Raw genomic sequence first — 26139 nt, 5'->3', positions numbered from 1 at the left:
TTGTGGCAGACATACTTAATACTGCAAAACAATGTATACGGAAGGCCAGAAGTTTTGTCTGAACTTTGATACATCAATAAAATTGTGAGGCATTACGTTTTTACTCCTCTTTTACAATATCCTGCTACAGTAGTTTTACATTTAAATTTTTATTCTGTTCTTTCCTTTTTTTCTACCCATTAAATAACTCAAAAACCCAGCAAACAAACTCACAACATAGAAAGAAAATGTCCTACCTTCTTCACAGTTTTCTCCTTTATAGCCAACAGAACAGACACAGTTCCCTTCGATGCAGGAACCATGACCTCCACATGAAGGATCAATACACTGGCTGATGGGTACATCACATTCTGGACCTTTCCAGCCACTGTAGCATAAGCAGGTGCCTTTAGAGTACTGACCATTGCCACTGCACAGAACCGGGCAGGCAGCTGGAAAATTGAATGAAAGAAAAACAGCATACAGGGTCATACATGTAGTCATGTAAAAGTGCACTAAAATCCACTACCAAATACTTATACATATATTCAAAGATGTTAATTTTCTCGGGAAAAAAAACCTAAAATAATTTGTAGTAGTTCAGTTCTTCGTTTCCAAAGAAATTATTTGATTACTATTTAATAAAGCACGCATGTGTTGCGCATTCTGAGAATACAGCTACTATTCTTTACAGACTGTTGATGATGTTTGGGATAACTAATGAGGTAATTTGAACAGATTTGAGTCTGACCTTACTCTGCTTTGTTCCACTAGGTAACATCCAATTTTCACAGATAGCAGAACACAAAACATTCAGTCCCCAGAACATTTTATTATACAGCATCTTTCTTATTCCATAACACTTTTTTAATGTAATGTCCCCCAAATATTTTAGACCCTTTGACTTGTTTTTTTCAGTGTAAGAATCTTGAACACAGGAATAACACAAGCTTTCATCTACAACAAATGCACCTTGCCACCAATATCCCCGCTGAACCTTGTTTTCCCAAATCCCAGAGTGACTGCTTTTACCCTGTGTGTATTGACAAGAAAGCAGCATTAACCCTTATCCCTCCCTCTTGTATTATTAAGGGGCAAGACACATTCTGAGCAAATATTCATTTATGCAAATGAAGTGAAGCCTGTGAATAATAAAGGTAGTCAGCAGGTCTTGGATGCCAGGAATCAGATGTTGTACATATGCAGAGCAATGGAAAGAAACAAGTGTTTTATTAAAAGCCAGTTGCACATAAATGTTGCACTAAGGCATATTCACACTCCTATATGGCCACGTCTCCCCTTTGAACATGGCAATCTGTGAACTCACATGCCCACCAAAGACTGAATGTATGGTCACCAGCCAGAGAAATGGAAAAAATAACAGAGCAATAACAGAAAATGGGAGTAATGAAGTGAATCTTTGAGAAAAGATACCCTTTTGTGCTCTTCTCTCTGATGCAGTTTGATAAAGACAGAAAAGTATTTCCCTGTCTTTTCACCCTTCAAAGTAATTAGAAACTAACAGCTAGTTTTACAGTGCCAAAAATATACTCAGAAGCTACTATTAATCATTAAAAGGTTCTAATGCTTTCTTGCTTCTATTGTTCCTTCAACCTGAATGATCAAGAAGAACCCAAGTAATTGATTTCCTACAAAGAAATGTGTAAGTGTCCAGCTATACAACTTCTCCACTGTTCAGTCCTGTAATCCTTATTAATCTTAGCCATCCAATTGATCTGCTGCAAAAACACATTCCAGGATAGATTTTTTCAAGAATTTTCTTATTTGAACTGGGAAAAAATTGATCAGAAAAAATATATTCAGATTTTTAACCTGAGATGTTAGCTAAAATTTAGAGTGCTGAGAATTATTTCAATTAAGACTACAGGTTGATGGGCCACATGTCACGTGTATAATCTTTTTTAGCCTATTTTTTCTGCAGTAGAATAAGAACAAAATCAGTATGCTGAAGTTTGGGGGTTTTTTGCTACCCCTGCTCTGCCTTAGGGACATATCACCCGTCCTGTGGTAGCAATAGAACTTCATTCTACTTCATCCCTGGTGTTCTCTCTTCCTACAAGTGCTGTTCAATCTTTTTCTTCCTCACTCCAAAAATGAATACAAATCTGAATAAAATATAATTTCCAGCAGCAACTTTCTGACTTCAGATGTGACATATGTTCACAAGTGCTTTACTGAGTTCAGTGAAAAAGTTTGTGCTAAAGTTCTACTGGTTTTGCTTTTTTCAGCTGGTTTCAGGATTAAGTTTACTGAACCAGCTGGATTGAATTACAATACAGACAAATATCCATTATGTCCATACTGCACTCTAGGACAGCCTATTTTACATCTTTCTGCATGTCATCCTCAAACACCCTTCCATGATATACAACACGCTGAACTAGTAGCAACTTCAATGCCATATGGCTAACTATTCCTTCTGTGTGCATGCATTACATCATGGAGTCTATCTCAGTTCCTCAGCATGCACTGCTTTTCACTGCCTAGGTATGCTAACTGCTGCTACTGCAAGTCATATAGGTGAGCCATAAAGGAAGGGATCAAACAAGGACCACTTCCACTCTTCAGGTACGAAGACCTGGGGGGACAAACAATTTCTTTTTCCATAACTCTCCATTTCACTGCAATTAAAAGTCTTGTTTGGGCTGACATTGATACATTTTCCCAAATCACTGTAAAAAAGGTAATAACTTCAGTCCTGCTCTCTTTACTTGCCATGGTGTAGAGGATCTGGAGGTGAGTGATCAGAAGGCAGCTTGTCCTGAAGACCTGGAGTAATCATGAGTGGCAAGTTTCTTGGTGCCACCTTCCACACCCTGACACATTGTAGAGATGCTGTCCCTTTATTTGGGCCTCATATTAACACAAAAATATCTCTCTCTAGAACAAGGTGCCTCTCAGCTCCTGTATGTGGTGGTTAAGCTTGCAGTTCCTTTGTTCAAGTCCACCACAGAAGGAAGTAATATTGTTAGATGCAAATTCCCTACATGCTTACGAGCCACTGCAGAGACTCGATGTTATCATTATTAATGGTTGCTCAGTGTGGATTCTCCAACTGCACCGGGACATGCCAGCATATGGCTTGCTTTTGCCCATCAACCTCCTCACCATGTTGTGATAAAGCTGCATAGACAGAAAAGGTCCCAGCAAAGCTAAATGAATCAGTAGGCAGTAGACAGTTTCTTCAGACAAACCACATTTGTTCAAGTAGTTATAAAGACAAAAAGTTAGACCTGACTTACAAGCTGGATACAAGTGAGGAATAGCTTTTTTTGTTTTGTTGTTTTACAGGCCAACATGGCACTCAACACCTGAAAGCACTTCTGTTCTGCAAACCTCTCCTCTGGAATCAAAACTCAAATAAAGGCAATAATTCTACTTGAACAGCACAGTCTCCTGCAAGAGGGACTGAGCAGAAATAAATCCATTATTAAAATAAATAAAAAAAACAAAACCAAAAAAACACATGCAATTTAGATGTCACCACTCTAGACCTAGCTAGATAATACTGTGCCAGCCACCTGCTGTAGAATTGCTTCTCTCCTCACCTTGCCCCTAAGTCTCATTAAGCAATGGGCAGCTGTGGTCCAGCTAAAAGAGATGTATATCTGCTATTTAGAACTTGTCTATGGGAAGGCCATTCTTAGCTCTGACTTTTGATCTGAATTTGCAGGGTTCAACTTCTGGGACACCAGAGACTGGCAGAGCAGAAGAAAGATTACTAGATGGTGCTGGGTCTTGGGCTAAAGAGCTCCCACAGTAGTTTTTCAGTGTTCCCTTATTCTGCTATGGTGCTTCAAGAATGTAAGTAAAGCTGAAAGCCATGTCACAGCTTTTCATTCCTCTCTTCATGCTTCTACCAGGTCAGAGGTCTTGCTATGGTTCATAAATCTATTCAGTCCTTGTGAAGCTTATATAAAGTTGAACAGTAATCTGCTTTCAGTGGTCTGCCACTGCAGTATGCATTGCCAAGATGTTAGTGACACCAGAACTGACTTTGGACAAATGAGGGAATCTGTTATTTAACCTCAGGGATGAAATGAATACAGTTAAGATTAAGACACTTGCAACCTAAAGCCACAAAGTTTAATCTACAACCCTCTGCTGGGGTTATTCTATAAACTATATAACAGGAGTATCGCTTTGAGAATAAGAAAAGTGACAGAGGTTCTTGGTCAGATTTCGGCACTTCCAAGACTGCCATGTTACTCAGACATGTAAGCAAGAATGCAAGCAAGCGTAGGTTATAAGAAGCTGGCTTTTCACTGCTGTAATAAATAGCTCTTCATTAATGTTTCTGGTATGGGTTTATGGGCTGTCCTAAGTGAGGAACAGAGAGAGAATCAAGCTGCTCTTCCATAGAAAACAGAAGCAAGAGGTCTAGAAAGAGGTCTGCTATGTTTATTTGCTAGACCGTATTGCTGCAGGGCGAGACCAAAACAGTCCACTCTAATTTTACATCCAGGTGGCTTCAATTAATGTGTGAACAACTCAAGAGTCATCTGGAGTTCTTGTTATCTAGGACTGCTTATTTTCCCTGTGTGAAGTGGATGGCCCCTATTCCAGGATAGAATTGACTGTTCGAAGTCTGTTGAAGGAGTGTGAAGGAAGGTTGGTTTATGTAATGGAACAGTCAAGTTCCATCTCATTTCTGTGGACAGTTAGGTTGCATAAAGACAACCGCGTATCACACACCAGCACTGTCAAAAAGTGGACAGAGATCTCCAGGAGCAGTTATGGCAATACTCAAGTATGTTAAGCACAAAGGTATATCTCCTGAGTGAAGTTTGAATAAGCACAACAGGTATTAACCCTAAATGTGTTTTTGATGATGAGATTCTGCCCTTTACAAGCCTTCAAACAAATGCAGACTAAGTTCGTAACATGGGTCTCAGTCGATCAATGGATACTACACACCCTTGAGTCCTGTAGGCTGCACACATTTAAGAGCATGAACTGAGCAGGAAAGACCAGCCAAACATCCCTCAGAGTTCTCTCTCTAAAGGTTATCTTTGCATAGGTATTCTGGAGTAATGTTAACATTCCCTGATGCATGAGGAAAGGTGATTTGATAACAGCCTGTTACACATGGACTAGGAGGGGAGATGGTAAGGCAAATGGTCTGGCATCAAAAGCCACCACTTTGTCCAGTGACACTTAACACACAGGTATGCCAGCTGCAGTCTGTGCACACACTCCTTTCACCCACCCTTATGGTATTCACACATACATACTCACCAGAGGTGTTCTTCTAGAGCATGGCAAGAAACCAGTAAAGGATATCTGAGGAGTCAAACTCTTGGAGGCTGTTGCAGACCTTGGTTTAGTTACACAGCTGCTTGGTTGAGAGGCCTTCCCCTGCTACTTGAAGTTCCAAACAGGATTTGAAGGCAGAGTTCTGGCTGGTTCCTCTTGCTGTAGAGCAAACATTACCCTAGTGCAGAGAGAGTCCTGTACCACTAGGATCTAGGCTGTCAGTTCTCTACTGCAGACTTTTTTCATTTCCTCCTCATAAAAGAGACAAATTGGTATACTTCTCTTGAAAGTTATTTGAGTTTCTGGGCACAAAAATACGCAGACTTGAAAGGTTTTTGAACTTGCATCTGCAATGCTTCCCTGTCCTGGACCAGGTCACAAGCAGTGCCCTTATATTGCTCTTATTTTGCAAGCAGCTCAGTTTTACATCCAAATGTAAAATTTCAAACAGGGCATAAGAAGGTTAGCTTCCTTTGTGCCACCTACAGGCTTATTCAGAGCCTGGACAAGTTGTCAGGAGTCACCCCATATCAAGTCAAAATTTTTCCACATATGTACCACAAAATTTTGTGGTGAGATGCTCGTGGCAGGTTGGTGAGGGGAGTCACTGGTCTGGATGGACAAAATTGCATCAAGCCTGTTAGGGTACTGTTTGAGTAACGACCAGAATGGTTGTATCCATAATGCTTGTAAGCCCTAATCTTGCGTATAAACCAGATTCTTCTCATCACAAGCTGGTGTGCAAAAAAGATGAGCTTGACTGCCTATTCACAATGAAAGCTGTAAGGAAAATTAGGACTGACTGTTGAAGTGTAAGTTTAAGGCTGCACTAACAGAGCACTTAGACACCATCTAAAGTGCCCTTACATCCTAAGTACTGCTAACTGTTCCATCAACCAATTTTAACAAGATTATCTGAAAAGTTAAAACTCATGGAAGAATGTTCCCTGATTGAACACATAATTAGACAAATTAGTGGAATGAAAATCTACAAGGCTACTATACACAAAGAGACATTGTCTACTGTAGGAAGTCCTAACACAAGTTATCTCTAGAACTAAAAGAATTTACTGGAGAAGCATCAAAGACAGGTACATTTTTTACTCTTCCTCAACTATCTGCTGTATGCCACCATTAGAGCTGAAATCCTGGGTAAAATGGAATTTTCGTCTGAGCCATTACAGCTTTACTTCTGTAATATAACCTCTATACAAACACATACATTCAGAAAAAAACATTCTGAAGGGACACTATTTATACTCCTATGAGAGTAAGATGTGTTCACCCTTGTTGAACTGTACAGAACTTTGGCAGACCTAAGAGAAATAAAGATTATTTTTATCTGTAGATGTTCCTGTTTAGGAGGAGGAAGTGAGTTTCAGTCCTGAAACTTTTGCTAAAGAACACAAATTAAAAGAAATGTGCCTGACAGCATACGCACTTACAAAACTGCATAAGGATCACCTTTTCTGTATATGTGGTCATGTACTTGTACATCTTATTGGTCTACAGTAACTAGTATGGTTCAACAGTGGAGGGTATGCACTAATATTAGCAAGCAGATCACTTGTTGAGGTTTACACAAAGTTCGCTTGGGGTCACACAAAAACTTGGTTCTACTTCCAAACATATGGACACATTTTGAGTCTTCTCATCAAGAAGAATTTCTGAATTTTTTGAGTCTGATTTTGACCAAACAATTCTTCCCTGTACTCATTAGTGCAAGTCAGCGCAGTGTCCCTAAGCTTGGGGAAGTCATTATGTATCACGAAACAGAGTAAATGTTTTTCAAGTCTTTAATACAACCATATTAACATTCTATAGCTGTCTCAAAAATAATCTGAATGCACAGACTGGGCAGTTTTCATACACTCTTTGGACAGAATTGCACAAATTCCTAGTTATATAAAAAACCGACATACACACTAGCACAATAGAAATCGAGTTGTTCTTTGTTTTACTGACCACCAGAAATTGTACTGAAGGCAGATGTGGGTCAAATTTTTTGCCAATGAACCTTACCAGTGAATCTTCTGGGTGCAGTTCTTCTAGGGGATAATTAATTCAGACTCTGTAGTAGCTCACACTTGGACTTCCTTTTAGCAGAGATTAAGCTGCTACTGCTGAGAGATTATGCATGATTTGGCCAGTATGAAAGAAGAGGGATTACTGTTTATGACAGTCTACTCTGAAACCAATAAATGCATTCCAGGTCAGCTCCGAACTGGAGTAGAAATACAGGAAAGATCCAAAACCATTGTCATTTATAACCACCTGGTTCCAGATACCTAAAAATTATGAATAGGGTCATATCATACTGGCATTTTTCTGGTTTTGGTCTTTATCTTGGTGATGCATATCTAGCATTTAGTTTAAAAATGCTAATTTTTCTTCAATGGACAAATTAGATTAAGATCTAAGCAGGTGAAGATGTATTTTACTGATGCTAGAGCTGAATCCTACTACAATTGTATACCAAAGCCCTGAATAATTTTAGATTCACTCCAAAAGCTACAACCACGCTCTTGCCTACAGTTAACCTCCTGAAGTGAACTTATACCTATTTAGATATAAACAATCTTAATTTCTAAATGGCTTAAAATCCACAAAACCACTAAAACCAAAGGACTTGCAAACGTTTGCATTTTAGAAAATCAGCCCAGATATTTAAGAAGTTAACTTCTGACAACCTGATTCAAACTGTTGGCTGTTGACTTTACATTATTGTTACTTTAAACAAAACAGTACTGAAACATAACAAATTATGACATCTCTTGTTACACCAAGTGTTTGCCCATAAGATATTTCTGAAAATTAGGAGACATTAAATATATGAGTATTCTTATTTGTAGCTTCAAAATACAATTGTTTTGTTTGACAACACTTTCCTTCATACTTTATGTTTAAACCTATTTTAATCAGTTGGGTGCCCATTTCACTACTTGTCTGCAAGCTTATTAGTTTTAACTGGAGTTCATTTATGGATATGAAAATCTGAAATAACTTCTAAGACCACTCCATGGTTTAGACTGTTTCACTTTCCCTAGTTTATGCCATTTTTATGCTGCTTTTCTGGCAAGAAGCTTCCCCACCCCTAGCAAACTTAGCCCTAAGAAAATAATTCTGGAATGAGAGATTGAATGAATCCAGGACCATTTTCTCTCATCTGTTCTTTGTGCCTCACAAACCTGATATTTGCACGGTCAGGAAGAATGGTGTTTGACTAGACTGCCTGCTCTTCAGAGGTCACTAACTTCCGTCAGGCTGAAATGTTCTCAAGAACAGTGACAATTAGAAAGATCTAGAACACCTTTTAGGTTGCTCTAAGAGCTTGTGCTCTTCCAAGCAGCAGTCATCTTGTAGAAATTCACCCAGAAGCAGAAGAATGAACAACTATGAATAACTGTTACTGACATTATATGCTTTATTAGTTACCTCATGAAGCTGTTTACTTTGACGACAGAACACACAAATAATTTAAATGATTTAATAGTGTGTTACTCTATGCTTGCAGGCATCAGGTCAGTATTAAGAAGAAATGTACAGCCCTTCATAGTAGTCATGCTCTACAATCCTTACTTCAGTTGCCCAAACCCAAGCCTTACCAAGCTCCCTTGTCTAGCTCTGTCAAACTGCACATTAGTAAGCAAGAAAGAGATTCACAGAAGAATTTCTAGAAGGACAAAAAACCCATCAGGTGTGTCAAATCTCTGACATTCAGAAACCATTTGGGGAAAGCAGCACACGCTGACTTAAGCACTAAAGTATGGATGCTTTAATTAATCCAGGGTGAATTTAATTGCTTTAGTTAAGTGGAAATCGGGTTAAAAATGATGCAGAGCATGCTGGGGTGTGTTAAAAACATGACATATGAGTTGGATGAATCGATAAATTAAAAGCGCACAGATGTTTTAATTAAACCCAGGAAAGTTAACGAAGATCACTAGAGACTTTTAAGCCTATGATTAATTCAATTCATTTAAAATACCTGTAGAGATATGGGGATGCCTCCATTTGGGGAGTTATAGAAGTTCTCAATCAATAAGTACTTAAGCTGTTCTACAAAAAAAATGGCAGGATTTTTATAGAAATGACTGAACAGCATTAATTGCACAATGAATATTTACATTCTTCTGAACACTCAGCAAACTTTTGCTTTGGCCAAAATTTATCAGAAAGGTCATAGTTTTTCTCATTGCCTTCAGTGTGACCTTACCTGTCAAAAAGACAACACTTGCTGTTCCCTGCTCTACCATTCTACAAAGTATCTGTTTCCATTAGATAACTGCTTTGGTTACAACTATTACAAAAACATCTATGTAAGAAATATGAATATGTCTTCCCACACTATCTAGCAGCAATTTCAAGAACCACAGCAAATTTTTAAAATTATCTCTTTGGGGTTAGTCACTTCTGGTACAAGAAAATTTTACTTCATGAATAGACCCTTATAATATTCTTGTTAACAATAACAATGCAGTCTGTAAGAATAGGGAAAATAAAACTTAAGCAGGTGTCAGATATATTGGAACTAATTTAGTGGTGGATTGAAAGGGCTGAAGTCCCATTACTGCTAGCATGAAGATGAGCTAATACAATCTAGCTAACCATCAACAAAGATCTAAGTCTTAGTTCTCTAAAGATATTGGAGTCCTGAGGGGGGAGAGGAAAAGGCCGTTGTACTGTCTCATTGGAAAAGCCACAGCTGAACATAAAAAAGATTTTCAAGTGGTATAAAACAAACTGGGGATAGAAAAGAGGACATTTGAGTTCAGCTAGACCTGAAAAATCAGCTAGCTGTGCCAGGGTTCAAATGTCATGAGGACTTTGTCTTGCCAGTACATTCTGGATTCAACACTTTGTCAGCCTGTTTGTTCCCCCTCCACTATTGAAGAAGCTCTGCAACTATCACTACCTATATTAAAGGAAAGATTGCAGCTCTCCATGCAGTACAGTAAGATGATTCACAAAACAGTAGATTGATTTGCAGCCAGTCCAGTTAGGGTCCTCCCTATCTACTACATTGTTAAAGAGCAGCATGGTCCAATTTCTTTTTCATATGCATCAGTGCCTTCAAGGAAATGGAAGTTCCCCTGCACTGGTTCTGGTTTACCACAGGAGAATGTGACTGATCAGTTTGCCATATGTTTTTGTGCCTTTGAAAATAAAGGGGAAAAAAAAAAAGAGGGAAGAATTCTTTTCAACTCTCTGCATGATACATGCGATTGGAGGAAAATGTAGATGGTGGATATGCATGTCCTGAAAACACTGCCTTGCAATCTAAAACTCTTTTTCTGTGGGAACTAGTTACACAGAATCAGAGCTGTGAAATTCCTGCTTTAGATATAAGCAGTGAAGTTGATACTACTACAAGAATGTGCAGAGAAATAAATTTTACTTTCTACCAACAGATGCAAATAAACAGATGTTGAAATAGACTACTGTCACAGACACATATGCAGATCTTCATTTGTATGTCTTGATAACTTGATCACTAGAAAAAACTGAGGAAGAAGGGAAAACTAAACTATTTCAGAGGTTTCAGTAGCTATCTCAGTGGAAAGAGCCAGTGAGGAAGCAAAGAGATGGTGCTTCAAGCTCACAAAAAGCAGCAGTAAGGACAAACACCAAATACCAGAATTATCCTTCCAAACATCTGTGTTGTGATTCATAACAGCGAAGCACTAACAGCATGAAGTCATTTATGCATCTAGAAAAAGAAATAAAAAAGTGAAATATTTCTTCAAATATTTTTGGTAAGATTTTACACCATTCCCAATGAATGGTGTAAAAACTATTACTTCTCTGGTAATGGTTTAGCTCTGGCTAAATAGCAGTACAGCAGATGTAGGATTGCATCCATAGGCTGCAGTATTCAGGGTATTTAGAACCCAGACTGCTTTGGTCTCATTTTAGTTACTACTATTTGCCTTATTAAATTTACCAGAAAAGATTTAAATCATAACATGATTAATTGCACAGTTCCACATTATCTGCAGATATTTAAACATTTTTCGACATTCAAATTAGAAATTTTTTTGTTTGTTTGAGAAAGCGAAAGAGGATGACAGCTAACTGAATTTAATCTCACCCAAAGAGGGTCTAAATATAGGAAAAAAGCTAAATTACAGGTTCAAATCTAGATAGAATGTAGATAAGAAAAAAGTCATGCACGTTGAAATCTGAAGCTGTGATTTAGGGCTGTTTCTGTTATTCAGGGATGTCAAATGTCTAAGGATCTCTTAACAGCTGTATTTCTATATTGTGATTTACAATACTACTTAATCATAGTTGCTTCAATTACATTTACCACCACCGCAAGGACTCCAGGATGATCCCAACACAACTGTCAAAGACAAACTCTTAGAACTTAATGAAATAAACAAATACCAGTACCAAGTCCATGGAAACAATGCAATCTAAAAACAAAATGTAGATTGCAACACAATTAAATAACTAACCAATTAAACACAAAAACAAATTACAAAGCATACATCACAGTGAGCACAATTCAGCTACAGAGTACAGTTAGAGCAGTGAGATTCTTAGCCACCAGTGGAATATTATAAGATTGTAAGAAAGATTTTTGGCTTGCCAAGAACTAAGCTGCGCAATGGTTTGTGTCCTGCATGTATTTGTATGCATGTCCACCTCCTTGCTGCACTGGGAACATTTTGAAATATTCCATTTATTGGAATCCCATTGAAACAGAAAATATTTGTGCAAATAGATGTGCTGTTGCTGCACATGTATAAGAAGGAAAGAAAGATAAAGTGAAGTAACTGATAATAGAGTGGGCTTTGAAAGCAGCTGAGAGGCATCAAATGAATGTACCCAGCTTTTAATAAGTATGAACATATTACTATAATACTGTTGAAGAAAAATCCATTAATAAGATTTTACTGTGTTTCCATATGCTTTCCATCTTGGACACTTCCTTATCATACCAAGCCAATAAAACTTGGTTCCAGTTTGTAGGCCTCAGCTACAGCACTGCCTGTGGCTCCGTCTTTGGTCTCTGAATTTCTACAGGTTGGGTAATGAGTGATCAGATAAAGATGCACTAGTGCTCACTGAAATCAGAGACTCGCAATTACTTACATGCCCTCTTCTTTCTACCTATCATGTTTTGTCCAGCAGTGGCATTAGCAACTTTTCTCATTTTTTTCCTTCCTCCTTCATTACTGAATTCCTCCGCATTACCCATTTTTTCCTTAATCCTTTTAGCTTTGTCTTCAAAATTTTCTCCTACAGAAATAAGTCTACCTTCTTAGCTGCACCACTATCCTGCAAGATCTTTGGGAAAAGAAGTCATACAAAATTTCAAGTTCATATGCTGCAACATGAATTTAGAAACATATAAAAGGGCAGTGCAATCCACAGGCACAAATTTGGCTGTATGTTTACTGGTGGTTTAATATAGAAAACAAATGCTAATTAAGTTGCTATACTAGATGTAAGTATTTGGTATATTTAACAACATTAAATAAATATCTTTAAAATTTTAAAGCATTTTTGCTGCCCTGTAAAGGCACAACTATAACAGACAGAAGGAAGGATGTGCTTCTAAACAACAGGAGCATCCCCACTTGAAATTATTCAGGACAAGCTCTTCTGCAGATAAATTGTTTATAACCCTGAATTCAGTGCCGGAATCAGATTTAAGAACAATAAGAAGTTAATATTTTGCCTGTTGAAATTCATATTTTTAAAGTCTGTTATCTCAAATATTCACAATGCTAAAAGTAGCTCTGGGTCCTATTTCAACTTTGTAAATATTCCCTTACAAATAATGAGAGGATATGAAGCACCAATTCTAGCCCAGCACAGGCCAGGGAGTAATCTGAGTACTCTTATATCACCATCCTGTTACTAATAGTGCATGCCTTACAAACATCTGCTAATCCTCACATTTAATCTACAATGTACTATAGGGACAGGTACTTATTTTTAAGAGTAATGAAATGTTAGGATGCTAAATTACTTGTGTTGTAACAGAAATTTAACAAGGTATCTGTTCTAGAATTCTGGAGTCCAGACTCTCCAGTCCCCTGTTTTTACCTCTAGTCTCCAACAGAGTTCATGAGGATTGATGAGGGAAGCTGTAGACTAGAAACGATGGTTCCTGTATTCTATTCCTTGTCACACTACTGGCTGGATGCCTTGAGCCCCTTTTGGAGCCATGACCACTAACAATCAGAGAGAATTCAGCCTGTGACCCCTTCAGTTCTTGGCTCCTGTTTAAATTGCCAATTAGAAAGAGTTAGAGTGGTGGATTTTGTGTTGGCTCTACTTGTCTACCTGACACTGGATCAAAGCTACTATCTCATTTCATGCAGGCAAGCTAGCAGCTGATGGACAGCAATGACTGTCAATCATTGTCAAAATAGGTTACATGTCCATTTATTTATTCTGTAATTACTTTAGGCACAGTTGATGGCACAAAACCCTTTTCAGAGTGTACTGCAGTTCCATAAAACTAAGAAACTGAGAGCAGGCAGGCAAGCACTGGCCTGTGCATAGAACTCATTGGAAGGCAAGCAAGGACATGATCAGTTTGCCAGAAATGAAAAACGTCTGCTAATAAAGTATGAGACTGGGAAAACAAGAAGAAAATTTATAACAAAAGCATTTTAAGGTACTGAGTCAGAGAGGAGGGAACTGCTGGAGAGGAACATTGCCAAAGACAGCCTTGTTTGTTCAAGTATCAAAATCATGCTTCCACCCACTGTGAGAGAAGATTTGAGTGACAAGCCAGGGCTGTGCTGCTGCTGCAGCACATACATAAGTTGGCACACATACACACATAAACACACAAAACCCCAAAACAAACCCACCCCGAAAGAGATACTAAGAGAAAAGCTGATCACGTTGAATGTTGTCATCTACAAGAAAGGATGTGAGATATGTGTGGGTGACAGCTCATGAATGCAGTATTCCCAAAGAAAAGCACACTTTTTTTCCTTTCGTGAGTACTATGTAAGTGATGATACATGCTATGATTATGAACAAATAAAATGCTTACCAATAAAGTTGTTATTTCTCTAATTTCTCTCCTCTCTCTAACCCACTACTTCTCAGACCTCCCTTGCATTCTTGCTCTATCACAGTGGACAATACCATCATTCTACCAGTCATTAACGTTCCTAATCTGGATGTTATGTTTGACTCATCCATTTCCTCACCTCACATTCAGGCTTTGACAAAGTCCTACAGATTTATTCTGCATTGCATCTCTTTGTCAGAATTCTTGCCCTAGCTTTCAGCAAATAAAATCTACATTAAATCAACACCTTTTTCCTCCAGCATCGATAAACTCAGCCTTCTTCACGTTATGTCTGTGTGCAACATTGATGCAAAAATCACGATGTTAATCTGTTAATCTAACCTTCAGCTATGTCACTTTTCTTTCCCAGTCCTTTTTCAGGTCCTTTCCTCTTGTCACATGGAACAGGAACTTCATGCTTCAACTTCATTTACGGACCCACTTCATGCCAGAGTGCTCACTGCTAGAAATCGGACTTCAGCCTCTCTGTAACTTACAATGCTTTTGAAAGTAAAATTTAAAAAGACCTTTTTTGAGCTCTTTCCTATGCTCTGTCTCCTTTGGAGGGCCCATTTGCACTCCATTATCCACATGACGTTATCTATCCGCCCCACTATTCCTCTTTAAAACTGCCTTTTACCACTGTTCCCCAAAACTGACAAAAGTCACACTGCTGGTGTGTTTATAACACTGTGTATCACATTTTTCCCTTGCATCTCCACATCTTTCAATTGGTTCCCATTCATTCCCTTTCAACTTGTATTGACATGGTAAATTCCTGGAGGTAGGTGCTGTTTTTACCTATTTGTTTTGCTTGTAAAGCACTAACCACAATAGATTACCTTTAACAAGTACTATTGCTCATGACAATCTCTTTATAAGGCCATAAAAATGGTGTTTTTCCTATACTATTGTTCCTCTCCTGCCAAAAAACCAATCTGCTTTGGGTACCATCATGTTTAATCTACTCTACTTCACTTGTCTGATCTATAATCTGTTATTGCATAAAATTGCAGTGAGTCACTCGAATAGTACAAGACACACATTCACCATTTTGACTGTGCCATGGAAGACCTGAAGTGCTGCCTCACCATGGGTCCCATCCCTTCTGTCAGGCTATGAACTTGTGCAGGACAGGCAAAGGAGAAATGCTATTCAGTATCACCTCTCACCTTTCCCTTCAAAGTCCAGTGAGCTTCTGTCTCCTTGCACTATTTTCAGTTCCTAAAATTTCTAGCCAAGTTATGAAGGCAAGTATCATTTTCCTTACTCACATAGAGAGGAAATACTAACTCCTATACATTACCACTATATGCCGAACACCGTTCAGTCATGTGGGTCACGTGCTCTACAGCAATGAACCGAGTACTGAATTATTCAGCAAGATGCACTCCAAAATTCATGTTTTCCCCACTGCGCTCACTCCCAGAACCTCTTATGCCACTGGGAGCATTCTGGACATGGCACTAAGAGAATAGTTTCAAGCAGAGTATTCAATGGACAAAACCCCATTACTTTATGCACTATTGCCCAAGCAATAAGCCTCTGAATAACCTCAGAGCAAGAAGAGTCCCAAGCAACTGAAATTTGAATAACAACTGAGAAAAAGCAAGAGTTGCTACTTCTAGAAATTATACCTTACTTACCTAATAATTGACAGCTTTTTACATTTTTATACAGAGATTAACAATACACACATAACAAAGAAAATGGCAGCGGTAGGAACTCTTGTTGTGGTGCAGGCAATCATCAGAAACAGCAAATCCATTAGAATAAATTTAAAAAGAGATAGACTACACTTTACAGCTTAGTAACTATTTCAAACTAAATAGATGTTGCAAAAGAAATAAAAAGAAATTTTAAAAAACCTACCCTTCTTTTTATACTTATTAAAGTGGCGCCGTCCTTTGCCAGTAAGCCAAAAACAAACAGAATGAAAATAAAATAATGAAAAACCCACACAAGGAGAACAGGAAAAGAAACTGTGAATAACATAAATCTGAATCATTAGAGTTCTTAAAATCAGATTAAAAAGTCAACTGATCAAACATGGTACAAATTTCTGGTTTAAAAAATCCAAAAGCCTTCAATCCATTTAGATTAAAATATTAAACATGTTTCTCATTACATTGCATAATCAACTAAAAGTATCTGCTAAATGGCAACTTCATGGCAGCTGACATGAGCTACTTGACTCAATTTTTTTCCTTCTTTCACAGATTGGACACCATCTCTTAACAGGCTATGCTCATCATGTCAATGTAGAAATCCCATGTGATGGTACATTGTTTCACCTTTTCAGATTAGCTAAATATGCTTATGATGCAAATCCTAGTATTTTAAAATGGAGGATTAAAGAAGGCTCTAAGCACATTTGCAAAACAGTATATGACAGTGTCTTTGGAAGTATTTTTGTTAAAGGAGTGGAAGAGTTGCATACCCTTCAAATATATTATGAGACGAAACGAAATTATAGCCAACTCTGAGTCACTTCTAGAAACCCAACTCATTGTAACACCGAACTCTACAAATGGTGAAAAGCAGGACACAACGAAGGATGCCTGCTTGCAGATTTACCACAGAACTTGGCAGCTGAAAGACCAAACTATTATCAGACATTAACAGTGGGAACACTAAGTAAAAAGGACATCTTGATATACTTGGGTGGTTATGTCATAGAGGTTACAGAAAAATAGTGATGAATATAAAAAAGTGACAACACACCAAAATAACATAATCATAGCTGCATGTCTGATTCTTTAATCGATCCTTGGCCATAGCATTGCTTCTTATCAATAACTCCTACAGATAATTGTGGACAGGCGGTTACTCACAGTGCAGTTCAATTTACAGCAAATCTTCCACTGGCTTTAACTATACACATTTTCTTTATCAGGATACATCTCCACCCACTGAATTATCTTTTGATTATCAGACTTTCTTTTTCTTTATATGCCACATTTTATCCACATGAGATTAAAATGTATCATTACCTTTTTCAAGTGTTAGATGGAATTCTTAAGTAGGTTAAACTCCAGATGATTTCAAATCCTTGCCTGGGCAAGGATAGAGTAAATCTGTTTATACTGGCTACCTGAGAATAAGTTATTTCCAAAGATAAGAGTGAGAAATAACGCACCCCCCCCGCCAAGTATTCGGCAAGAGTGCTTGAGAAGGTGAAATTTCCTCCACTTAACTCAGGGTATGACAGTGTATTTCAGCCTGTAGGTTGGGCCAAAAGTTCATCTCTTTCTAATAATTTTCATGGTATTTTCCTGGAGCTAATGGATCTGAAGTCAAATCTGTGCTGTCTCTCACAGATTTCCTTCATTTTTGTCTTTTAGGACTACATGGGTGGAGTAAAGTAACAGAGGGAGTACCTGTGCACTGTCTGCAAATAGTTTGCAGATAACTCCTCTCAGGATTCATTCCCTCTAATGCCCTTAAGATCAGCCCTGTAACAGGGGATTCACTGGTATAATGGATCACGCTTCATATCTATCAGACTTGGGTTTCACCTAATGTGAAGCTCTTAGACTGCTGTGTTATTACATGAATCAAGTTCTAAAAGCCATCTGAGGAGCTTGTTCACATTTTCTCCACATTTTTCTATTTGAGTCTTGCCTCAAACTGTTTTACAGTGGAGAACTGAGACATTGAAAGATGTGTTGCTAGGGAAATAATAATAATGAAAAAATCAGATGGAAAGAAAATCATTATCCTTCCATACTTGTGACAGCTTAAATATAAATTTAACATTATGGTAAATGTATATAAAACATGTGTCCATACATACAAACAATATGCTGGAAAAGATTTAACTCTCTATCTTATTCTACTGTGTTTTACCATGCATACAATCCCAGTTTTGATTTCTGTCTTCTGAAAGTGCTCTTGCATATAATCAGCATTCAAGTAAGCAGAAAAATCTGTGGACATGAAAGCAGGCATGACAGTGCCTGTGAAATGGGTGAGGCATACAGCTCTGACACCCTAACTCAGCCACACACTTCTGGGTATGTCTCATACTGTAAAGATGTGCAGCTGTGCGCTTGCACGGAAACACGAGAATTCTGTCAACACACCTATTTTGTCATTTTATGTCGTTTTTCAAGCTGCTTTGTTCTTTAGAAATACCATGATGTCTGACAAGAAAACAGTAGAAGAGTTGAAAGAAGCTTCCAAGAAACCGTTTCTGCTTTTGAGGGGAGAGAGACAACACAGAAAGGACAAAGCAGGAAGCAGAGGGAATGTACTGAGGGGTAGGAGAAGCCTGACAGATACAGTTTGACAAGTACCCTATAAAAAAGCTATTTATCTGACATAGCCTGAATGAATTATTTTCTAGCATTAACACAGAATACAGTGGTACACAGAGGTTCAGTACACAGTGCAGGATTGCTCCACAACTCAAAATGCAAATGAGTTGATTTAATGGCCATGTATGTGTGAAAAGTGGCAGTGAAGCACACAGTCACTGCATGCATACTTTCACAGGTTAACACCACAGAAATGCATATAGCTGTCAATGTGTATTTATAGCACACATTATCACACCATTTACTTTGTAATACACAGATATCTCCTCTATATATTTGCCAAGTGTCTTAATTTCTCAGGTAATCAAACAACATGCATGCTGTATTTGAAACATTCTTTAAAATGAGTAGGGCTAGCACTGAAATATCATCAAGGCCCTTGGGGTTTGGGGTTTGTTTGTTTGTTTGTTTGCTTGTTTGTTTTTTTGTACTGGGGCACCTTCAAGAGCCAAATACAGAGACACAAAATGGAAATTACTTGCTCCAGTACAACTATAATAGCTATTCAAGGAGTATTTCATAGACACGCATGGGTATGCTGGATGCCACCCTGCTACACCAGTGAAAGAGGTGCGGTACAACAAACTGTCCTCAGGACTGGATCAGGAATCTAAGAAGAAATAAGCACATTCCTAAGGCCCTTCAAGGCATTTCAAAAAGCTTTCAAACACCAAGTTTTCCCCCTTTGAACACTAACAACCCTATCCCTGTGGAAAATCATTGTAAGCATATGATATTGACAGTGTGCCTAAATCTCACACAAACTAAGAACGAAGCAAACTGTAAAATCTTATGACTGTGCTCAGGAACAGCAGGGAATACAACCAAGTCATTGAATTTAGACAACATATGTGCTACTAGCTGTATAAACTAAAGAGGTCCTCCTTTATGAATCTTCTCCCTATGACAGCTATCCCAGACTCTCAGAAAAACTTTGTGAACACATACTGCCAATCCATAGATGTCTTTTAGATTTCTGTTTAATCTTTGATAATCATGCATCTCCCAGTTTTAGTTGTAAAAATTTAAAATCAATGTTTAAGAAAAGGTTTATTTTAAGACTTTATCAAGTCCTACTTATTTTCCTAAAAAAGGCGAATTTCCTTTGGTCAAAGAGTAATTGTATATGCAAGAAAGATGCTATGTACTAGAAGTAAGGCTCAGCCAAGCCAGAATATACATTACATGCTATCAATGAAGTTAATCAGTCTTCTGTTGCAGACAAGTTAATGATTATCAGAAAGCATTTATGATAATTCATCCACTTTTACAGAAAATAAATCTTTTCTACCATTCCTGCCTACTACCTTTGACACAGAAAAAGCTGTAGTTATGCAAGCTTATCAGCAATGCAGGAATACTTTCACTTGATCATATTTAACTAAGAGATCTAAGAAAAAAAATGTATATTGATCTATTTGAATCTAGCTTGGAACCATGCTAACTAGCAGGCACTGTAGATCCATACATCACAAACACACACTGTGGTTATTTGTAAACACAGGAAAAATGATACCTTTAGCACAATCTGCTCCATGAAATCCTGGAAAACAGTGGCAGACACCTGATACACACTCGCCATTCCCATGACAATTACGTGGGCAGTCTTGCACTGAATCTGAAATATAAGCATCACAGGAACATTAGTTGGTTCCTATTTAGGCTACAAATTCTTTGCTTAATTTTTCTTCAGTTTATTTTGTCTTCAATACTTAGAAGAACAATCCCTAATAATATTAACACCACAAAGTTCAGGTGAAGCAGAAAGGTACCAAGATTTATGGCAGCATGAGTAAATGTAGAGACCTAACGACTGACTAAAGTTACATATTAAGTCTATGGGCACCATTAGAATTCAAAGTCTTCTGATAGTGCTCAAGACCTCTGTTCCAACAGGTAGACAGGACTGCCTGTTAAGACCTCTACAGCTTACATTTGAATTTGTATTATGTAGCAAACATAATGCTTCATCAGGAAAGCTGACAATCTCCCTTTTGCAATGAGACTTTGATCTTGTACAACCACCCTTCCATATGAAACTGATTATCCCAGGGAGTGTATCTTCTTTCCCTTCTACAGACATTTAAAGCCTCATTAATTAAGCTGACCCAAATATCTGCTGAACTTGACAAAGAGGAGCTCTTTTGCTCCAGCACATATTCTTTATCCTAAAATAAAGATGAATAAAAAAGGTGCAAGTAGCTATGCGAGAGGATGAAGAAGAGGTCTAGAAAAACAGAGGACAAGGTTTAACACTAGAGTTTAAGTGACTGACTGAAGTGTTGATGACTTCAATAATCTGAGAAGAGTAAGCACACCAGCCTGATGACAACATTTCAGCTGTACTCATTTTCCACAATTTCTGTTATTATTTGGATATACTACTTTGCATAATAACAACCTAGAAATAAAATTCCAGTTTTACAATTAATTCTTAAAATCACTTTTGTTTGAAAGCTGTTGGATTTCAGTGGAACATATTTTTAGTACTGAATTATTGGAACAAAAATCTAATTAGAATGTTGTTACTTTTCACTATTACTCCCTGTTGTTGTGAGACCTACGGTCCCAAACGAAATGGCTCTGTCAGTCCCAGACACCAAACAAATAGCAGCTGTACAAGACAGAAAATGAATTTTCGATTTGGAACTAGCAGAACCATACAGAGCTTTTTTCTGTCAAATTAAACTGAAAAGAGGAAAAAGATTCAAGCACAACTTTAAGTCTAATTTCACAGTTGCAGGACACTAAATAAAAAAACCTCTAAAGCAAATTTTCAAAGACACGTCATTAGCTTGGCCTCTTGAAATGATTCATGTAAACAATGAAAAGAAAAATTGAAACTTAATGCTCAAAGATATCAATTTGTCTCATGAAGAAGCTTGTCTATAGATTTATTCATTATTTTGCTTCATGGCACACAAAAGCATTTTCTATGTATTCAAAATCATGGTAAATTTAGTATTGTCTGGAGTTAACATAATTTGTTATTCTTTCTCCTCTTTCACATCAAAGAAACTTTCAGCTGTCTCAGATCCTTTGATTATGAAATGTCTGATACTAGGTGTGTGTAGAAGAACCTCTGAACTGGATAAAACACTATACTTTTCTCTACGTTTCAGTCCAATTACTATTATTGCACTATCAAGTAGTCTACCTGACTATTAGAACTTTCATGCTCTTGAAAGCTGTAGCCTTGACCAGGCAACTCTTTTAAGGGCAGCTTATCATATCTGAAGGTTTTCTACACACAACAGGGGCATGACAAGGTATAAGCACAAATGTTCTTGTTGGTTTTGGAGAAGTAGAAAAAGGCTTCTATGAGCAAATATGCAAATATATATATATTTATATGAACATGCATAGCACCTAGTAACTCTTACAAAACCACATATAAACTATGGAAAGAAGATAATTTTTTCATCTTAACTAAGGTTAACAGAAACAATTATATTAATACTTAATGACACAGTATTGGCCACCCTCCTACACCCTTTGGGACTTAAGCCAACAAACTGAATTTTATACTCATGTAAAAGGAAAAAATTAAGCTTCATATCATTAATCAGGCAAGACTGGAAAAGACCTCCAACTATTCTTCATCAAGCCTAAAAACTCACTTGGACTTTTTTTGCAGTTTCTCTTTCCTAAACTAACAGGAAATACAGATTTATCCAATATAGTGCCATTTAACACTTCACCAGCCAGGACTACCACATACGCTATGTCAATATTTTTTATGCCACTGTGACAAGATATTCAGCAAAGTTCATCAAGTGCTTCAAATTTCAACAAATCTTCTAATAAAGCTTGGAGAATTTAGACTCAGTTTGATTTTCAACTAAATGTGACCCTGATCTCCTAACAAAACCACAGGCTTCTCAGATCACAGGCTAGATGTTCTTCTGCTCTTGATGCCACCATGTTGAGGAGATGACCCACTATTACGTGAGTAGTAATCTGTAAAACAGCGTATGGCTAATTAACTGACTCAGTTACTCTCTGGGGTGACTGCAAACAATAACCCCATTTGCAGGTGTCAGGTTCTTGTGCTGTCTTTCTACTAAGATTAAACAGTTCTCCTGTTGGATACTGTTCCACCTGGGTGTAAAGAAGCTTCTCCAGAGAAGCAAATAAGAAGTATAAAAATGATGGAGATAAGGGAGAGGAATATTAACTGGGGAATGCTTCAACCCAGATTGAACTTACGTCAGTCTTGTTTTCCAGAACTAAACTCAAGATCTATGGGAATGCTAAAATCTTAAAAGAGAAATCAGCAAATTAAAATCAGCACCCCATTACGCACTTTTTGACATAGTGTTGGAGAAAAAAAATGCACAACTTAACATAAGGATAAACAGGCCAAATACTGAAGGCTGCAAAAGTGTTATGACTTTAAGTAAGCAAAGGTGTAAACAGAGAGGAAAAATGCTCGGCTTGTGGAGATACCTACCCAAAATAACTGTACTGAAAGAGACCACTTCTTTGTCCTTCCCATCATTGTAAAATGCCAGGTGCCACAAACCCACATCCAAGTATTGAACAAACACAGCCTCATTCTGAACAAGGGTCTGAATACTTCGACGTTCCCGTGGGGACTCCACCACACTCCATTTCTCTTTGCCATCCAAGCGTTCCATGAAATCATACTGCAGGATAAAAAAACAGGAAAAAAAAAGAAAAAAAAAAAGGGAAAAAAAAAAAAAAGAACACAAACAAACAAAACCCCAAACAGACAGACCTGAATACAGAATGGTATTTCAGCTCAAAATCTGACACCATGTTTTCTATTCTACCTTGTCATAAAATGGTATTTTTATAAGATATGTCAATGTGAAACTAATATTTACTAGTCGACCATGGAACACGCAGAGATTTTGTGACTTATCCTTTCTTAAACAGTGACATAGAATTATGCATCTTTGCTCTGCATAGGTGATCAAAAAATGTACAAATGGTATTTCTTGACAGGCTGAGTTTTGAGAAAGAAGTTGAAATCAATGATTTGACCCATCAAATTTAAAGTTCCTACACAGCTTTCAAAGCCGGAAACCTTCAACCCATGAGAGACACACCCTTTTCTAAGCAATTGCCTACAATAAATTCTTGCTGCAAGAGGAACAGAAGTCTCAGATGTAGCTCCAGACATATAATTGAATGGAAGCCCCCAGAATGTGAAAACAAACAGGAACAGCACAAAGAGGAAATGTGTTTGTCTAATGTTAGGTAACTCAGCACCTGATAAAAATACACTGTACAAGTTTTACATCACAGAGTAAGAGTTGCTTACCTGAGTTTGTATGTGGAACAATTAGGGGCAAGTAGCATACAAAAACCAGAGGGAGCATGGAAAGGAATAACACAAATCAAGTGGCTGAAGGAATTGAACTTATATTAAGGAAAACTGAGAATTTCTGGTTGGATGGTTTCCAGTAAGGTAAAACATTACATTAATCTTTGGAAAAGGGATCAAACAGAGCAAGTGATTATTTAGAGTATAAGAGGGATGGCACCATTAATGGCATGAAACTAAAAAAAGAAAGAAAGAAATTTAAGATGAATGTCAGATAAGCTTCCCATCTATTAAGCTCAGTAATAGCCTCCCAATGGAGATGCCACTGCATCACACAATTAAACAGGACTGGAAGAAATATTGGTTAATCTACAACAGCGAATAACTCTGCATAACAAAGCAGCTGGACTAGCTGTCCTAATAGGCTTTTTTTCTGTCTTTAATGTCTGTGATTCTGGAGCTCTCAAGCTGATGCTATGCTCAGCTTACTAGCTCTCATAGTCCCTATCTAAGGGAAGCCCTTAAGAAACAACAAAAACAATACATCTAATCTTCTGATAGTTGTATAACAAGTCTCCTATGAAAACACAACTTGTTTTAGACACATTTATCTATGTAGGAGTAGATAGAGATAGATAGACATGTCTAAAGAAAGATGTATGTGTTCAATAAAATACAGTAATAGTATGTGCTTGCTTGCCCGTAGTTTCATTGCATTTCCCCTGTTATCTCCAGCACATATAGTCTGTGCTCGCGACAGCTATGAGAAAACATACACCTTCACTTGCTTTCAGTTTAAATAGCAAACTGTAATCTTGCATCCTAAACAGACTAAACATCCACAGAGGGCTGTCTTGTACACTGTATTCCACTCATTAACAGTGAGTTCTAGCAAATAATACACAATACACAACAAAATAATGAAGATTCTCGCTTCTAGTAGAAGAGACAGACCTTTTTAACACTTTAGTGCCATGCTACACATCTATCTAAAACTGAGGTATAAAAGCTGACCTTTCTATTTGAAATTTTTAAAGTTACATATGAGCAATATAGAGTCCTTGATACACTTAACCTTACAACAAAGGGGAAAGTATGGAAGTACTATTACCTGCCTGTTAAACATGTGGAACTGACATCAATATGCAGCCACAAAGGAAATCCATGGCAGGGTAGGAATTTGAGCCCAGGTCTACTAATGTGGAAAGCTATTGTCACAGTAAGTGCATTATCCACTCTTTCCTATGCTTTTAATTGTGGGAAAGAGTAGGAGAAGTGGAATAAAAAGTTTCACTGAACTGTTAATATCAGAAAGCCATCCACTTGAGCCTTTTTTCACACAGGATTTTTGCAGGAGAAGGCAAATCAGGTAAATTAGTACATTTAAGCCAATGCATGCCAGAGATTTAGAGATTCTGGCATGTCAGTAACTTTCAGAGTTTCAGAGGTGCCAAACACATATATCTATCTTTTAAATCAATGACATTTGGAAATATTGCTAAAACCTATTGTCTAACAGTCAGAGGTTAAGGACAGACTCATCACCTCCTTGGGAAATGTTATTACTCGGGCAACATCTTGGGAAAAAGAAATCTTGCTCTTCGGAACAATTGTTCACAAAGGGTCAACTAAGGAAGTAGCAATAAAAGCTGACATTTCTCACTGGCAACATGCTGTTCATCGCTGCTTGTGCTGGCAGGTTCCTCTGCCTCCTCTCTGTTTGATGCTGATTCTACCTCATATAGTAGAGAAGGCTCAGCAGTTGGCAAGATCGAAGAGGAAGAGTATTCAGGCTGAAACTGCTTTAAGTAGTTTTACCTGCAGAATCTCTTTTCACAATGATGGGGTGTGACCTAGTGAGAGCAGGTCCCTTGACATGACTCCCCATAAGGCTATAATTTTAACTTTGGTAAAGTTAAGACTGGTATTGCCCCTCTTTAATCAAACTACGACGAAATATTCCATGCTTAGGCAAAAGCAAAATGACTAAATAATGACTGAATAACTTTATGAATGGTGAAGTACCGGTGCAGACTGATACAGAATATAACAATATATTTTTATTCCTCTCTGGATTCCTCAGGACTGAGTAAAAAAGAAGGAGGATAATGTATCTGCTGGTGGTTCCCTGGGTATACAAGTCTTAACGTGTCAGCAAGTACTATGTATATGTACCTCAAAAATCTAAAATCCCTGACTGAAGGGTCACCGAGATGGTATTGTGA

At 37.7% G+C, this 26139-nt stretch overlaps 1 protein-coding gene across 2 annotated transcripts in view; it reads right to left on the bottom strand.

Annotated features, from left to right (window-relative positions):
* Nucleotides 1-26139, bottom strand: part of TENM2 (teneurin transmembrane protein 2) — a 544454-nt gene that overhangs the window by 89932 nt on the left and 428383 nt on the right. For both annotated transcript variants that reach the window (XM_010579129.1, XM_010579130.1), the window contains 3 exons: nucleotides 23075-23270; nucleotides 20138-20239; nucleotides 237-431 (listed from right to left, as the gene is read on the bottom strand). In XM_010579129.1, coding sequence (XP_010577431.1) covers nucleotides 237-431; nucleotides 20138-20239; nucleotides 23075-23270 — 493 coding nt within the window. The remainder of the gene's footprint in view (nucleotides 1-236; nucleotides 432-20137; nucleotides 20240-23074; nucleotides 23271-26139) is intronic.

This window comes from Haliaeetus leucocephalus, unplaced genomic scaffold (assembly GCF_000737465.1).
Source record: "Haliaeetus leucocephalus isolate CR32 unplaced genomic scaffold, Haliaeetus_leucocephalus-4.0 Scaffold656, whole genome shotgun sequence".
NCBI lineage: Eukaryota > Metazoa > Chordata > Aves > Accipitriformes > Accipitridae > Haliaeetus > Haliaeetus leucocephalus.
This window is presented reverse-complemented; position numbering and strand designations above follow the sequence as displayed.